General features: G+C 41.4%; 1 protein-coding gene across 1 annotated transcript; it reads right to left on the bottom strand.

Annotated features, from left to right (window-relative positions):
- Positions 1 to 457: 457 nt before the first annotated feature.
- Positions 458 to 2140, bottom strand: GCNT4 (glucosaminyl (N-acetyl) transferase 4; the record flags this gene model as incomplete). Its single annotated transcript, XM_082253659.1, has 1 exon — positions 458 to 2140. One exon carries the CDS (start codon positions 2138 to 2140, stop codon positions 824 to 826), a length of 1317 nt encoding a protein of 438 aa, XP_082109785.1. The 3' UTR covers positions 458 to 823.
- Positions 2141 to 13454: the final 11314 nt, after the last annotated feature.

Raw genomic sequence — 13454 nt, 5'->3', positions numbered from 1 at the left:
ACCAGTGAGTCCCTGGTCTCTGTGCTGGGAGCATGCTGCGCGACACATTCCCAGCACAGAGACAGATACTCATATATGCTGCCCCACGGAAAAAAAAAGCTCAGTCCAGTGAGTCAGTAGGAAAGGGTTAAGGTTGGGGTATGCACTGAACTATGTTTCCTTGACAACATAACACAAAATGTAATGCTGACCAAGAAATAGAGTGAAGTTCATATGATTTCAGTCCTAGATGATTGTTGAAAAACAGAAAAATACATTTGGTACCTCAGTTTGTCGGAAACTACAATACCAACAGTGAATCTACCACTGGAGCAGCAGGTGCCCCATGCATGGCTAGACAATACCAAAACTAGTGATCAGTTGTACTGTAGCTGGGGTTGTGCAAGCCCCTTACATCATGGTTTGCTCCCTGATAAGTTTGAAACAAGGCTTATCAGAAGCCTTACCAAGAACAACATTGTTCGTAGACTCACACATGAAAGGACAAACACCACAGGACACAGCATTAGATACCACCCTGTGAAGAAGGGCCTTGGCTTGTAAACTGTCTGCATGTTCCAATATTGTATTGTTATGACCCGTGGTTCCTCACCACCAGTCTTAGATTTCTCAAGTCTACTTCAGACAATGCCATTGCTAGCATTTTTAGGTGACCCCTTTTCACAAATTATATTCTGCAATACACTTTACTGCAGTCACTTTAAAACAACTCTCAAAATAAATTATAGGCTTTGGTCAAATGGCAATTTTTCTCCCAAGAATAGGGTATTGAGCTCTCCAGAAGCAGAAATATAGTTGCTGTAGAACACAAGGAATATTCCAATCATCTTGATGATAAAGAAACAAATTCTTTCTGTTGTTCTTCAATCTTTTCCATTAAACACTTAACTAAAACAGGGTCTACTTTAGGATCACATTTATTTCCAAACCAATGTTTTGAAGTAAGAAGCCATCTTAACTCTGCAGCCCCATAAATGCAAACACTGCGAACATGAGTGCCAGTGCATGGCGGATAACTGCTTTCCTCGAGATAGCTCCACTTCACCAGACGAGTTTTGCTATCAAGGTCTGTTATATCTCCTTGAGTTCTTGGAATCTCCCCTGGAACCCCAGGCATACGGACCAGGGTTGCCCAAAAATGTTCATCTGGGGAAAAGGTGTCCTTGTTCCACTCTAAAAATTCAGCAACTAATGAACTTCCAAAAATGTGCTCAATGAAAGCACGACTTAAAACAAAGTAAGCACTTCCAGAGTACATTTCAATATCAGCAGGTGGTGGACTCTTCTGAGTAAATGTTTTAATAGGCATTTTAATGTATTCGAGACTTAACATGAAGAATACCTGGTGGTGATAGATATAGCGTTGTTTCTTTAAATCTGTTGGCCTTGATGTCTCAAGCATATTCTTTCCATTAAGTTTTTTTAATTCAGAAACAAGTTCATAGTTTGACTTGAGCGGCATGTCCTGCCCACACAAATTTATGACATACTTCCACTGAACAGGGTGGGCTATCAAATCAGACAGACAATTAAGATCTGCTAGCAGCCTGGAATAATGAGCATAGATCACCTTTTCAAGCTTAGATGCAATAAACACATTGGGAAAGCAGCTAGCTAAATTTATCATGGCTCTCTGGAATTCAGGAGGCGATTTTAGGTCATAATGGATGCAGTACACATTAGCTGGACTGTATACTGTATAAAAGAGACGTTCAACATTTATAGCATCCTTATGTACAACCATTGAATAGGCTATTGGAAAGTCCATTTCTTCCTTTGAGAAAATCTTTTGATGGTACTGTCTTAGATTTTTGTATGTTTCACAGTTCTTTGTCATTGCTGAAACTTTTTCATCATCAAGGTCGTATATGCGCCTCTGCCGAAGCTGTAAACTTTTCCCAATCTCTGAGGGTTCCAACTCAAATATAGCCGTACAGTTAATGCTGCTGGAGGGATCATGTGGTTGGCCATTTTTAGAAACAGCAGAAAAAAATAGATGTGGTTCCACAAAATAACTTTTGGATTTGGGAAATATAAGTTCAATGTTCATAAGTTTCAAGATACCCAGTATAGATACAGTGCAGATGAGTAAGATAACCCTCTGTTGTAGAACTGTTGTACAGCACTTACACTTCTTCATTCTGCCGAAAGATAAATAGCATGAAATATAAATAGCATGAAATATAAATGAAACAAAGCAAGAATGTTTTAGTAATAATGTTATGCGCTAAAATATTTTTACAGTATAGTTATCGTCAGCCTTCCTGGAATTTTGTGATTGACAAAAGCCTAGGTAATATATAATGGGTGACGTGAGCACAGTAGAGAATTTATTATATTCTACAATGAACTCTGACCTCTCTACAATAAACTCCCAATTCAAATCTTAAAAAATGAATAATGTTTGCCTAAGGGCCAATTCATACCACATGCAGGCCAGTGCTTTTTTCTGCATCAAAAACGCATAGATAGTAGTTTATATCGTTGCCATTAGCATAGTTCACACCAGTGTAGTCAGTTCCAATGTGTTTCAGTTCCAGAAAAAAAGTAGAACGTGCTGCATTTTTTTCTACACTGGACTTTACTGGAACTCAGTAAAACGCATCAGTAACGCACCAAAATGTACCTAAACGCACCAAACACACACTGGAAAACTCATGTCCTTATTTAAAGTTATGGTAAAGTTTCATTAAAAAAAAAAAAAAAAGAACAAACATGTTATACTTACCTCCTCCGTGCAGTTGGTTTTGCACCGAGCAGCATGGGTCCTTCTCTTCTCGGGTCCTTCGTTGCTGTTCCTGGCCCCTCCCTCCTATCGAGCAAGCAGTTTGCTATGAGGGCACCTAAGCCAAGCTGCAGCTCTGTGTGTCCATACAGACACAGAGCTGCTGTTCAGCCCCGCTCACTCTCTCTCCTGATTGGCTCACTGACATTGATCGACAGCCGCAGGAGGCAATGGCGCCGCAGCTGTATCTCAGCCAATCAGGAGGGAGAGTCCCGTATGGCTGAGGGACTCTTCAACATCTCTTGACAGAGATGGGGTGCTGGGGAGGCTGCTACACACAGGAGGCTTTTTATCAATGCATAGAATGCATAAAGATAAAAAAAACCTTCCTGCCTTTACAACTCCTTTAAGGTTAAGGGCCAGTTCACACCACATGCAGTCCAGTGCATTTTTCTGCATTAAAAGATGCATGGAAACTAGGTCATATGGTTTTAAATGGCAAAGTTCACACTAGTGTGGTTAGTTCCAGTGCATTCCAGTTCCAGAAAAAAGTAGAACATGTGGGGAAAAAAATGCACTGGACCACATCAAAAACGTGTCAAAACGCGCATGCAGAAAAGCACCCAGAACGCATCCAGATTGCGTTTCCATGGTGTGAACTGTTGCACGTGGCTTTGGAATTTAGCAAAGTGAGGCAATAAGGAATAACCATCAAAAGAAAAGTAAGGGCCTGGACCCAAATGGACTTTAGGACTGTAATGGCGCTTTTCCACTGCATAGAACCGTACCGGCTCGGCACGCTTTTCTGCTTTTCCACTGCGGTACCGCATGGTATAGGGTCGGAACGGTTCGGTACGGTACGGTATAGGTTTTCTTTTCCACTGCATGGAACCGAACGGTACGGTACGGTACGGCTCTGAAAAAACAGTACCTACTTGATTGTGGTTCCAACAGGTACCAAACTGGTACCATATCCCACAATCCTTTGCATGCAGTCACTACTAGCCACTGATTGGTCAGAGAATCACACCCACCCCGTTGTTATCCCACCCACTTAACTTTAGTACTACTTTAGTGGAAAAGCAAACCTATACCGTACCGTACCGAACCGTTCCGACACTATACCATGCGGTACCGCAGTGGAAAAGCAAACCGGGCCAAGCAGGGCCGAGTAGAGCCGAGCCGGTACTAGCCGGTACTTGCAGTGGAAAAGTGCCATAAGCTTACCACAGTGATTACCAGACTTAAAAACTGCGTAGTTTGGTTTTACCAACAAACATCATGTCCCTTTGTTACATCTATCTGTCTGTCTATCTATCTATCTATTGCTAGCACTGGTATTATAGGTTTAATTTCCCACAAAAGACTCTATATTTTTGATGTTTAGGCATTCCTCCAGTGTCTGCATTTCTGGTTAGTCAGGTTGAAACCAGACTTTAGTCTGTTTTAGTTCTTTTGCAAGTCAGGGAAGAAAAAATATTCTTTAGACCACCTCCAGTATTTATATGGTTTAGCTTTGGTTCACAATAACCTACTTCTTCTAAGCTGTCTATCTACTTTTTTTTTTCTTCCTTTTATATTTTAAATTGATCCTGCTAATAGACTATCAAATGTGGCACAAGTAATTTTTTAGGAGGTTAACTGGGAGCACAAATGTGCATTGATCTGTAAAGGGGTTTTATTAACAGTGATCTCTAGCAGTCTCTTGTAAAGTGTCTCCAGAAGCATGTCCCCAGTCTCCAACAACTCCTGTTGCACTGACCACCTCCTTGTCTCTAAACATCTTTCAGCATGGCTATAGTCTCTATCCATTTGCTGTTTGATGTCTGACAGCTTTCTCTAGAATTACATTCACTGAATATTATGTGCCCGCCCCTTTGATTATATCAGGGGCCACCCTTGGGGCCCCCCTATAACAATTAGGCCCCATGTACACAGGGTGTTTATGCAGCTGCTGTTAGGATCGTCAGACGTTTTTTTTTTGCAGCTTCAAAACGCCCATTCATGTTATTCTATGGCCTCATGCACACATAGAGCTTTTAGGAGCTCCAAGTGGCATAGGCGTTTAATAGCTGCAAAAAAAACCCAGGATCAGTGCGTTCTGGAGCTGCAGCGTCAAGCTGTAAAAATATCTGATGCTGTTAAAGGCTGAATAACGTTGCTTAAACAGCGTTAAGCCACGTCATATGTTTTTTTTTTTTTTTCGTTCAAAATCATTGGTTCTCTATGGGAGCCTATTGATTTGAATGGAAGGCGCATCGCAAGTCGGATCAGGATGATCCGACTTGCGGTGCGACTTGCGCTCTGAAGATCTTGAGGGGGAACTCCACGCCAAAATGGGGAAAAAACTGTTTGGGGGTTCTCTCCAAGTTCCAAACCAGGCCCTTCTGGTCTGGTATGGATTTTGAGGGTAGCCCCATGCCAGAAAAACGGCGTGGGGTCCCCCCAAGATCCATACCGTACCCTTATCCAAGCATGCAGCCTGGCAGGTCAGGAAAGAGGAGGGGATGAGCGAGCTGCCCCACCTCCCCGTACCATACCAGGCCACATGCCCTCAACATGGAGGGTCTGGGTGCTTTGGGGCAGGGGGGGCTCTGCACCCCCCTACCCGAAAGCACCTTGCCCTCAAGATGATGAGGACAAGGGCCTCTTCCCGACAACCCTGGCCGGTGGTTGTGGGGGTCTTAGGGCAGGGGGCTTATCGGAATCTGGAAGCCCCCTTTAGAAAGGGGGCCCCCCAGATCCCGGGCCCCCTCCCTATGTGAATGGGTATGGGGTACATTGTATCCCTACCCATTCACCCCATAAAAGGCAGTGTATGTAAATAATGACAGGATAATGAAGATGAAACGAGGGTGGACATTTCAGCAAGACAATGATCCCAAACACAAAGCCAAGAAAAATCTCAATTGGTTTCAAAGAAAGAAAATGAAGCTGTTAGAGTGGCCCAGCCAATCACCTGACTTAAAGCGGAGTTCCGGGCACAAAATTCAATTTCTAATAATTACTGCATTGTATTCCTTACTCTCCGCTGAGTCAGAATTGGATATTCCCATAGTTTTTTTTTTTTCACTTACCTGTTTACAGAGGTTTGTATACTCACCTTTCAAAGGACTTCCTCCCTCCTGTGCCTCGGCTCTCCTCGTCACTTCCTGCCGCAATGCGTCCTGGGAGCTCTTCCTCGGCCCTCCCATGATGCACTTTGCAGTCACATGGGAGGCCGACCACTGTTCTCATTTCTTGACTCACAGGCCTACGCCCACTGGAATCAGGAAGAAGGGAAGACATTTCCCCACAACGGACTCAGCAATCCACAACAAAGATGGCGCCGCACATCAGAAATTATATAAAGTAAGATTTTATTCTTGCAAACTCATTATTTCACCATTCTAACCAGGATTAGCGGATGTATCGATGTGTAAGGGTGATTGTTAGGGGGAGATTGAAAAAAAAAAAAACGATTCTGTGCCCGGAACTCCGCTTTAAATCCAATAGAAAATCTATGAAAAGAACTAAAGATTGGAGTTCATAGAAGAGGCCCACAGAACCTTCAAGGTTTGTGGAAGAATGGGCTAAAATCACACCTGAGCAATGCATGCGGCTAGTTTCTCCATAGAAGAGGCTCCTTGAGGCTGTCATTTTTGTACGAAGTATTAAATACATTTCAGTTAGCATGTTCAATACATTTTCCCTGTGTTATTCCATTTTGTTACACATAACTTATTTTCTGAATGTATTTGTTTTGCTTTCTTTGTATGTATTGTATGGATTGCATGGGTTGTTACCGACATGTGGTGACACTTTTTCATGTTAATAGCACCTTTAGCGCTATATTTGCTATATTTACCTAGAAAAATGGTGACATGTTCAATACCTATTTTACCCGCTGTATAAATATATATATATATATATATATATATATATAGATATAGATAAATAGATAGATAATTAGATATTATTGGGGTATGAAAATATATAGATAAAGAAATAGATGACATAGATAAAATATTATATAGGGATGATTAGATAGAGAGATAGAATAGATATGAAACAGGGATGAATATATAGACATTAAACATATGACAGGGGTGATAGATACAGTAAATAGATAGGTGGACAGATAGATCTTGTGTTTTTCACCATTGGTTTTTACTATTACTGTATTTTTTACTATATTTGCACATGTCACATCCCTGGTGTGTACTGAAGGTAACAGCTGATGGAATACAGAACTGATGTATGTGTGTCTTGCTGTAGCTCCATCGTCTAGCAGTTTGACTGATTAATTATAGCCCGCCTCGCAGCAGTCTGTGCATGTTTTTTACAATACCTCTTAGCCACCTTCTCCTTCTCCAATTCTGCAAAGCCAGACATAATACAGATCTCTTATTCCAACCAAGCAGACAGAATACATCTATGTTCAGAAATATGGACAGATCTCTATTTTAATCTAGGCCTCAAATTGCTATTTCCTCAAGCCACTGCCTGAAGATTAGAAGTAATACAATCAGTAATATTGTTGTAGACGATTCCTCTGAGATGCCACTAAAATCAGTTACAAGCGAATTTAATTCCAGCTTGTTTCATGGCTGCCCAGGAGACATCAGCTGGTACCTGTAGATTTGGCAGCCTTATCCCGGGGATACGCATGGAATAAACACTGCATCCTCACATACAGGAACCTGCGTAATGCTGCCATTGCTGTTTACTGTCAGAGTGAGCACTTACCAAGCTAGCCAAATCTTTAATATTTCCAGGTGGATTCCCAGTGTTACTGAGACACTGCAGTATTATTTGAAAAATGTGAGAGCGATATATTCTACAGATACTGCAGATGTACAGTGCTTTGCGAAGGTATTCGGCCCCCTTGAACATAATGTTTGTCTGGATACCAGATTTCATTAGGAGGTTGGTGCTGCATCTGACTCCTGATCAGAAACGACTTACTGTCATGTAGTAGTGTGATCCTTCCATTATACTCTAGAACAGTCTTTCTCCACATTTTTACACCTGAAAAATGCCTGCCAAAACTAAAACTTCATTGGAGGTCAGTAAAAAAAACAATTCATAAGAGGTCAGTGGGAAAATATCCCTTACATTGGTGGTCAATAGGAAGAATGCCCTTGCAGTGGTTGTCAGAATGGCACTTTAACAGCTAAAAAGGTCATTGGTATCATGCAACTAACTCTGTCCAGTAGAATTAGGTCTGGAACCAGGAAAGCACTATCGAATGGGAGGTCAATCAGCTACAGCTCAAGGAACTGCTAGCTGTCAAGGAACCTTTCTGGATGAACCCTGGTTGAGAGTGGCTGCTAGAGGGAGAACAGAGGCAATATCTACCTTGAAAACTAGATCAAAATAATCATTAGTGTAGGGAATTTTCAGTCTACTTACTCAGTTCTTCAGTAAAGGTCGCTGGCAGGAAAGGAGTCCTGGAGAATGCATGGCAGCCCCCTGTAACATGCAGAGATACAATGATTGTAGTACAGATTCAGCGATAGATAGCAAGAGTGGTGTTTATATATAGGCAATAAAACTCTGTATTATGAAGAACCATGCTCTGATAAGAGAAAACCTTGAAAAAGGAATTATAAAGCCTGAAACGCTACATAAGACTTTCTAAAGGCCTGGGTATTCATTATTTCACAATAAGAAAAATAATAATAAAAAAACTAAAACAAAAAAAAAAAAAACCCTGTATTTGGAAAGTACCAACTATATCTATAATCATATACATGTCATAATGTATTGGCTCATCAAAAGAACAAACAAAATGAAACCAAGATAACATGACTAACAGTAAATGGAGCCAAAGCATATGTCAAATGACAATTTGGGGGACATCAATTAACCAAATTAGTGACACAGAACAGGCTGCCTTTGACTTAGCAAAGTCTATGCAACCCCTTTATCTGATATCCTGCGCAGCCAACTGAGACAGATTTGAAAATGTCTGACTGAAGATAAGGCGTAATTTCAGCTTAAGCTCATTTTCACATGGGCAGACCAATCTTGTCCATTTTTTAGATCGGAACATTCATTACCCCCTATGGAGCGGCAGATGTAAATGGACATGTGTTTGTTTCCTGCCACCGATATTCGATCCTATCCGTTAAAAACAGACGGATTGGGGGATCCATTTCCCATCCATCTGGCAGATCAGGGGACAGTTGGATGTAAATGGAAAGGCAGTCCGTTTACATCCTACCACCCATAGAAGAAATTGGGCTGTGTCTGTGTCCGCTCTGCATAAGTGGAGCAGACATTGACTTGTCATCAACCTGCTCAGCGGAGATCAGCGAACAGATTGCATACTCAGCAGGCTGATCTGCTGGCGGAGTCTGCCCGTGTGAAAGGGTGCTTAAAAGATGCCAGGTTAAGAAACGTTCAGGTCAGGTTTAATTCTGTCACTGTGCAACTTTTGAGTTGCAGAGGAGGACATTTTTGAATGATGCTGAACTCAGCCACTGGTGTAAGTTAGGTGCCAAATTGTTGATCATAATGCATCACACTTTCTTTCTTTCTTTTTTTAAATAAACGTTATTGAAATGCCACAAAGGGGTTTATTTACTAAAGCTAGTGAGTGCAAAATCAGGCTCACTTCTGCATAGAAACCAATCAGCTTCCAGTTTTTATTGCCAAATCTTAATTGAACAAGCTGGGGTTAGAAGCTGGTTGGCTACCATGCACAGCTGCACCAGATTCTGAGTGCACCAGTTTTAGTAAATCTACCCCATAGTGACATTTCACTAAAGCATAAGTTTACCTTTTTTAAAAAACAATAAATAAATGTATCTTTTTGCAGTTAAAAAATGTGCATTTATTATTTTATTTTTTGTTAGGAGCGTGTAGTGTAAAGCATTTCACAGTGATCAGTAAATTGCAGGTGCAATTTCAGGCCCTTGCAGACTGTCAGTGTAGATGTCTGCCTGTACATCATGGGCAGTTACTGAATGACATGAAGATTCAATGAGCTACCAAGAGCGCTCCTAAGTGCCCTGGTAGTTCATTGAGAACAACAAGCCATCAGCCACAATGACTGACTGTAGTTGTAGTCTTCTCATTCACAGACCTCTGTAAATGAATGGCGTGGCTGGTTGGGAGGAGCGTTTTTCAAATTGTGACAGCGGGTGCAGGGAAAAGATTTCCGGCCCGTTGTCATAACTGGGGCACGGGGGATAAAAGAGCTTGGTCAGTTAGCAACATGTTACACCTTAAGGCTCGGTTCACACCAATGCAGCTTTTCATGCTTTTTGCAGAAACGCAGTGCAATATTCCTATAGAACACATTCACATCAATGTATTTTTGTGCCTCTGCATTTTAGAAAGTGTCAGGGACTTTTTTAACCACTTGAGGACCGTCCCACGCAGATACCTATACATCAGCTCCTGCTCTGGGGCGCGCGGACTGCCAGAGACTTGCTCCTGGTGTGATTGGACACAGCAGGAGCCAATCAGTGGGTCCAGCAGACGTGATGTTCACTGGGACCCACCGATCGTTTGGAGGAGAGGCAGAACAGTGGTCTTCCTATGTAAACAAGGCAGACCGCCATTCTGTCACAGAGAAAGATAGAGATCTTGTGTTTTTGCTAAGCAGAAATACGGATTTCTGTCTTCCTCCAGTTAGGCCACTCCCCATACAGTTAGAAAGCACTCCCTAGGAGCACACTTAACCCTTTGATCCTCCCTGATGTTAACCCCTTCCCTGCCAGTGTCATTAGTAGAGTGACATTGCATTTTTTTTTAGCACTGATCACTGTATTGGTGTCACTGGTCCCCAAAAAGTGTCGATTAGTGTCAGATTTGTCCGTCGCAATGTCGCAGTCCCTTTAAAAAGCACTGACATAAATCTATCCCATCATTTGTAGATGTTATAACTTTTGCGCAAACCAATTAATATACACTTATTGGGATTTTTTTACCAAAAATATGTGGCAGAATACATATTGGCCTAAATTTATGAATAAATTTGATTTTTTACATTTTTTTTATTGGATGTGTTTTATAGCATAAAATAAAAAATATTGTTTTGTTTTTTTTTCTAAACTGTCCTTTTTTTTGTTTGTTTGTTTATAGTGCAAAAAATAAAATATTGCAGACTTGAGCAAATACCACCAAAAGAAAGCTCTGTTTGTGGGGAAAAAAAGGACATACATTTTTTTTGCCAACAGTGTTGCACATCCAGGGGCAAATGTCAGTTAAAGTAACGCAGTGCCGTATCGCAAAAAATGGCCTCGTCATTAACCACTTAAGCCCCGGAAGGTTACCCCCTTCCTGACAAGGGCCTATTTTGCGATTCAGCACTGCGTGATTTTAATGGACAATTGCGCGGTCGTGCGACGCTGTACCCAAATGAAATTGATGTCCTTTTTTTCCCACAAACAGAGCTTTCTTTTGGTGGTATTTAATCACCTGTGCGATTTTTTGATCATGCGCTATAAACAAAAAAAAAAGCATAAATTTTGCAAAAATAACAATATTTTTCACATTTTTTTTATATGAAATTCCCCCCAAAAAAATGTAAAAATCAAATTTTTTTAAAATTTTAGGCCAATTTGTTTTCTGCTACATATGTTTAGTAAAAAAAAATCGCAAAAAGCGTATTTTGATTGGTTTGCGCAAAAGTTATTGCGTTTACTAAGTAAGGGAAAGATTTTTGTCATTTTCGGCGGCGATCTGCGATTTTTTTGCAGGACTGCGACATTGCGGCGGACAAATCGGACCCTTGACTGACATTTTTGACACTTTTGGGGGTACCAGTGACATTACTACAGTAATCAGTGCTATACATATGCACTGTTACTGTAAAAATTACACTGGCAGGGAAGGGGTTAACTTTATTGGAGAAGGAGGGGTTAAGTGTGTCCCTAGGGGCGTGCTTCTAACTGTGATTGGATGTGGCTTTTCATGTAACAGCAGAGATCTACGGTCCTACATAGCAGGATCGTATGATCTCTGCTGTTACACAGGGGAGAAAGACAGGCGGCTTTGTTTACATTAGCCGCCTGCCTTTCTCCCGGTGTAACCGACGATCGCGAGTGAGCGGCGGCGGACATCGGGTCCGCCGGTCACGCGCGCGCGCGGGAGGGGGGGGGTGGGGTCCGTGAGCTCGCTCCCTAAAGCCTCACAGGCTAGCGACGTAGTACTACGTCACTTTGCCTGTGAGGGGATGACTGCCTACGTAGATAGTCGTTAGGCAGTCGGCAAGTGGTTAAGGGGGTAAAACCTTCCAGGGCTGATGTGGTTGAATGCAAAACTGTGCTTTTTTTTTGCTTTTTTGGTTCAACAGACTTCAACGGAGAAGCTGCAGAAAAGCATGTAGTGCGTTTTAACCACGTTTTTACCGCAATTTGCATTTTTTAATCTGCCCAACAACAAATTTATGAAAAAAAAAATGCTCAAAAGCAAAGTGCATAGCTGTAAATGGAGCCTAACTATGGGTGTGACATGTTACGAAAGATGAACTTATCTTTTAAGTTCTAGGCCGCAGCAGCGGTGGATTGTGTGACCACAAAAATAAAGTACTGCATGATGTACTTCTTTCAGCACGAACCGCCGCAACGCAGTGATGTGTGCTAAAATGCAAAGTGACACATAATCATCCATTAATAGCCATGAACCTGTAATCAGATAAAAAACTAATTATTTTATTGAACGGCTGAAAGTGTTGGGCTAAGTGCCATTAATGGGCATTTGAAGGAACACACTTTATATCCATTAGTAAATAAAGACTTTACTTACAACATTCATCACAAAGAAGCATGTTATAAAATCCTATTCCTTGTCTAGGTAAACATAACCATAGGCATAAGTGAAAGGGCCCAGCAATACAGGAGACACAAAAAAGCTGATGCCAAATTCCCGGGTTGTCTTTAGTTCAAACTTTATATTTTGGACACTCATAGAAATGCTAATGGGAGTTCTAAAGGCTTTGTAAGCAGAGGTGAAAAAGTACACTGCATTGGCCGTATATGGTGCTGTGATGGCACAGCTGCTTGCTTCAGCCAATGAAATGCCTGGGTTTTATTCCTTTTAATTTAGCTGCCAAACAGGCTTCCTGCCAGCTAAGAGCTCTCTGCTATTGTAAAGCTCTGCAGGGTTTAGCTCATAAGTAAAAATACTTTATGTATTTTCCTTTCTAGGGACTACTAATCCTTTGAATATTTGCAGTCATTTTGCTTCCACTGTTACATTATAAAGCAGTGGCAGATAAAAAAAAAAAGAAAAATGTAACGTACATAGCTTGTGTTGAATATGACGGAGTGGGAAAAGTACAACTAAAAGAAGGTCACGCAGATTATATTTTGGTCTAAAGGAAACCTGTCGCCACCGCTGAGATAATTTCCTAAATGGGAACAGTCTGCACACACATAGTGATAATGACCAGACTCACAGGCTGAGTTACTCCACGCTCTTTAATAGTATATGCCACTAAAGTGCATAGTCTTATACTGCCGTCGTAATGCGGACAAAAAAAAAGAAAAAAAGTAAAATACCCACACATTTAAAAAGTACAGTCATGTGCTTTACAAATCTGCTTGAGGCTCTGCTTGCTTCTAGACCCCTTAGCAAGCTGATTGTCATTATTTTAATGAATGAATGAAAGCACATGAGGAGCAGACCCTGGTCACATGACCTGACATCTTGTATCATTGGTCCTATTAACCTGGATTAGAATATTGTATCAGTATATATGCCTACCGGTAGTTCACCTAGTGGTAAATTCGGC

The sequence above is a fragment of the Pelophylax lessonae genome (assembly GCF_965119305.1).
Source record: "Pelophylax lessonae genome assembly, chromosome: 1".
Classification (NCBI taxonomy): Eukaryota; Metazoa; Chordata; class Amphibia; order Anura; family Ranidae; genus Pelophylax; species Pelophylax lessonae.
This window is presented reverse-complemented; position numbering and strand designations above follow the sequence as displayed.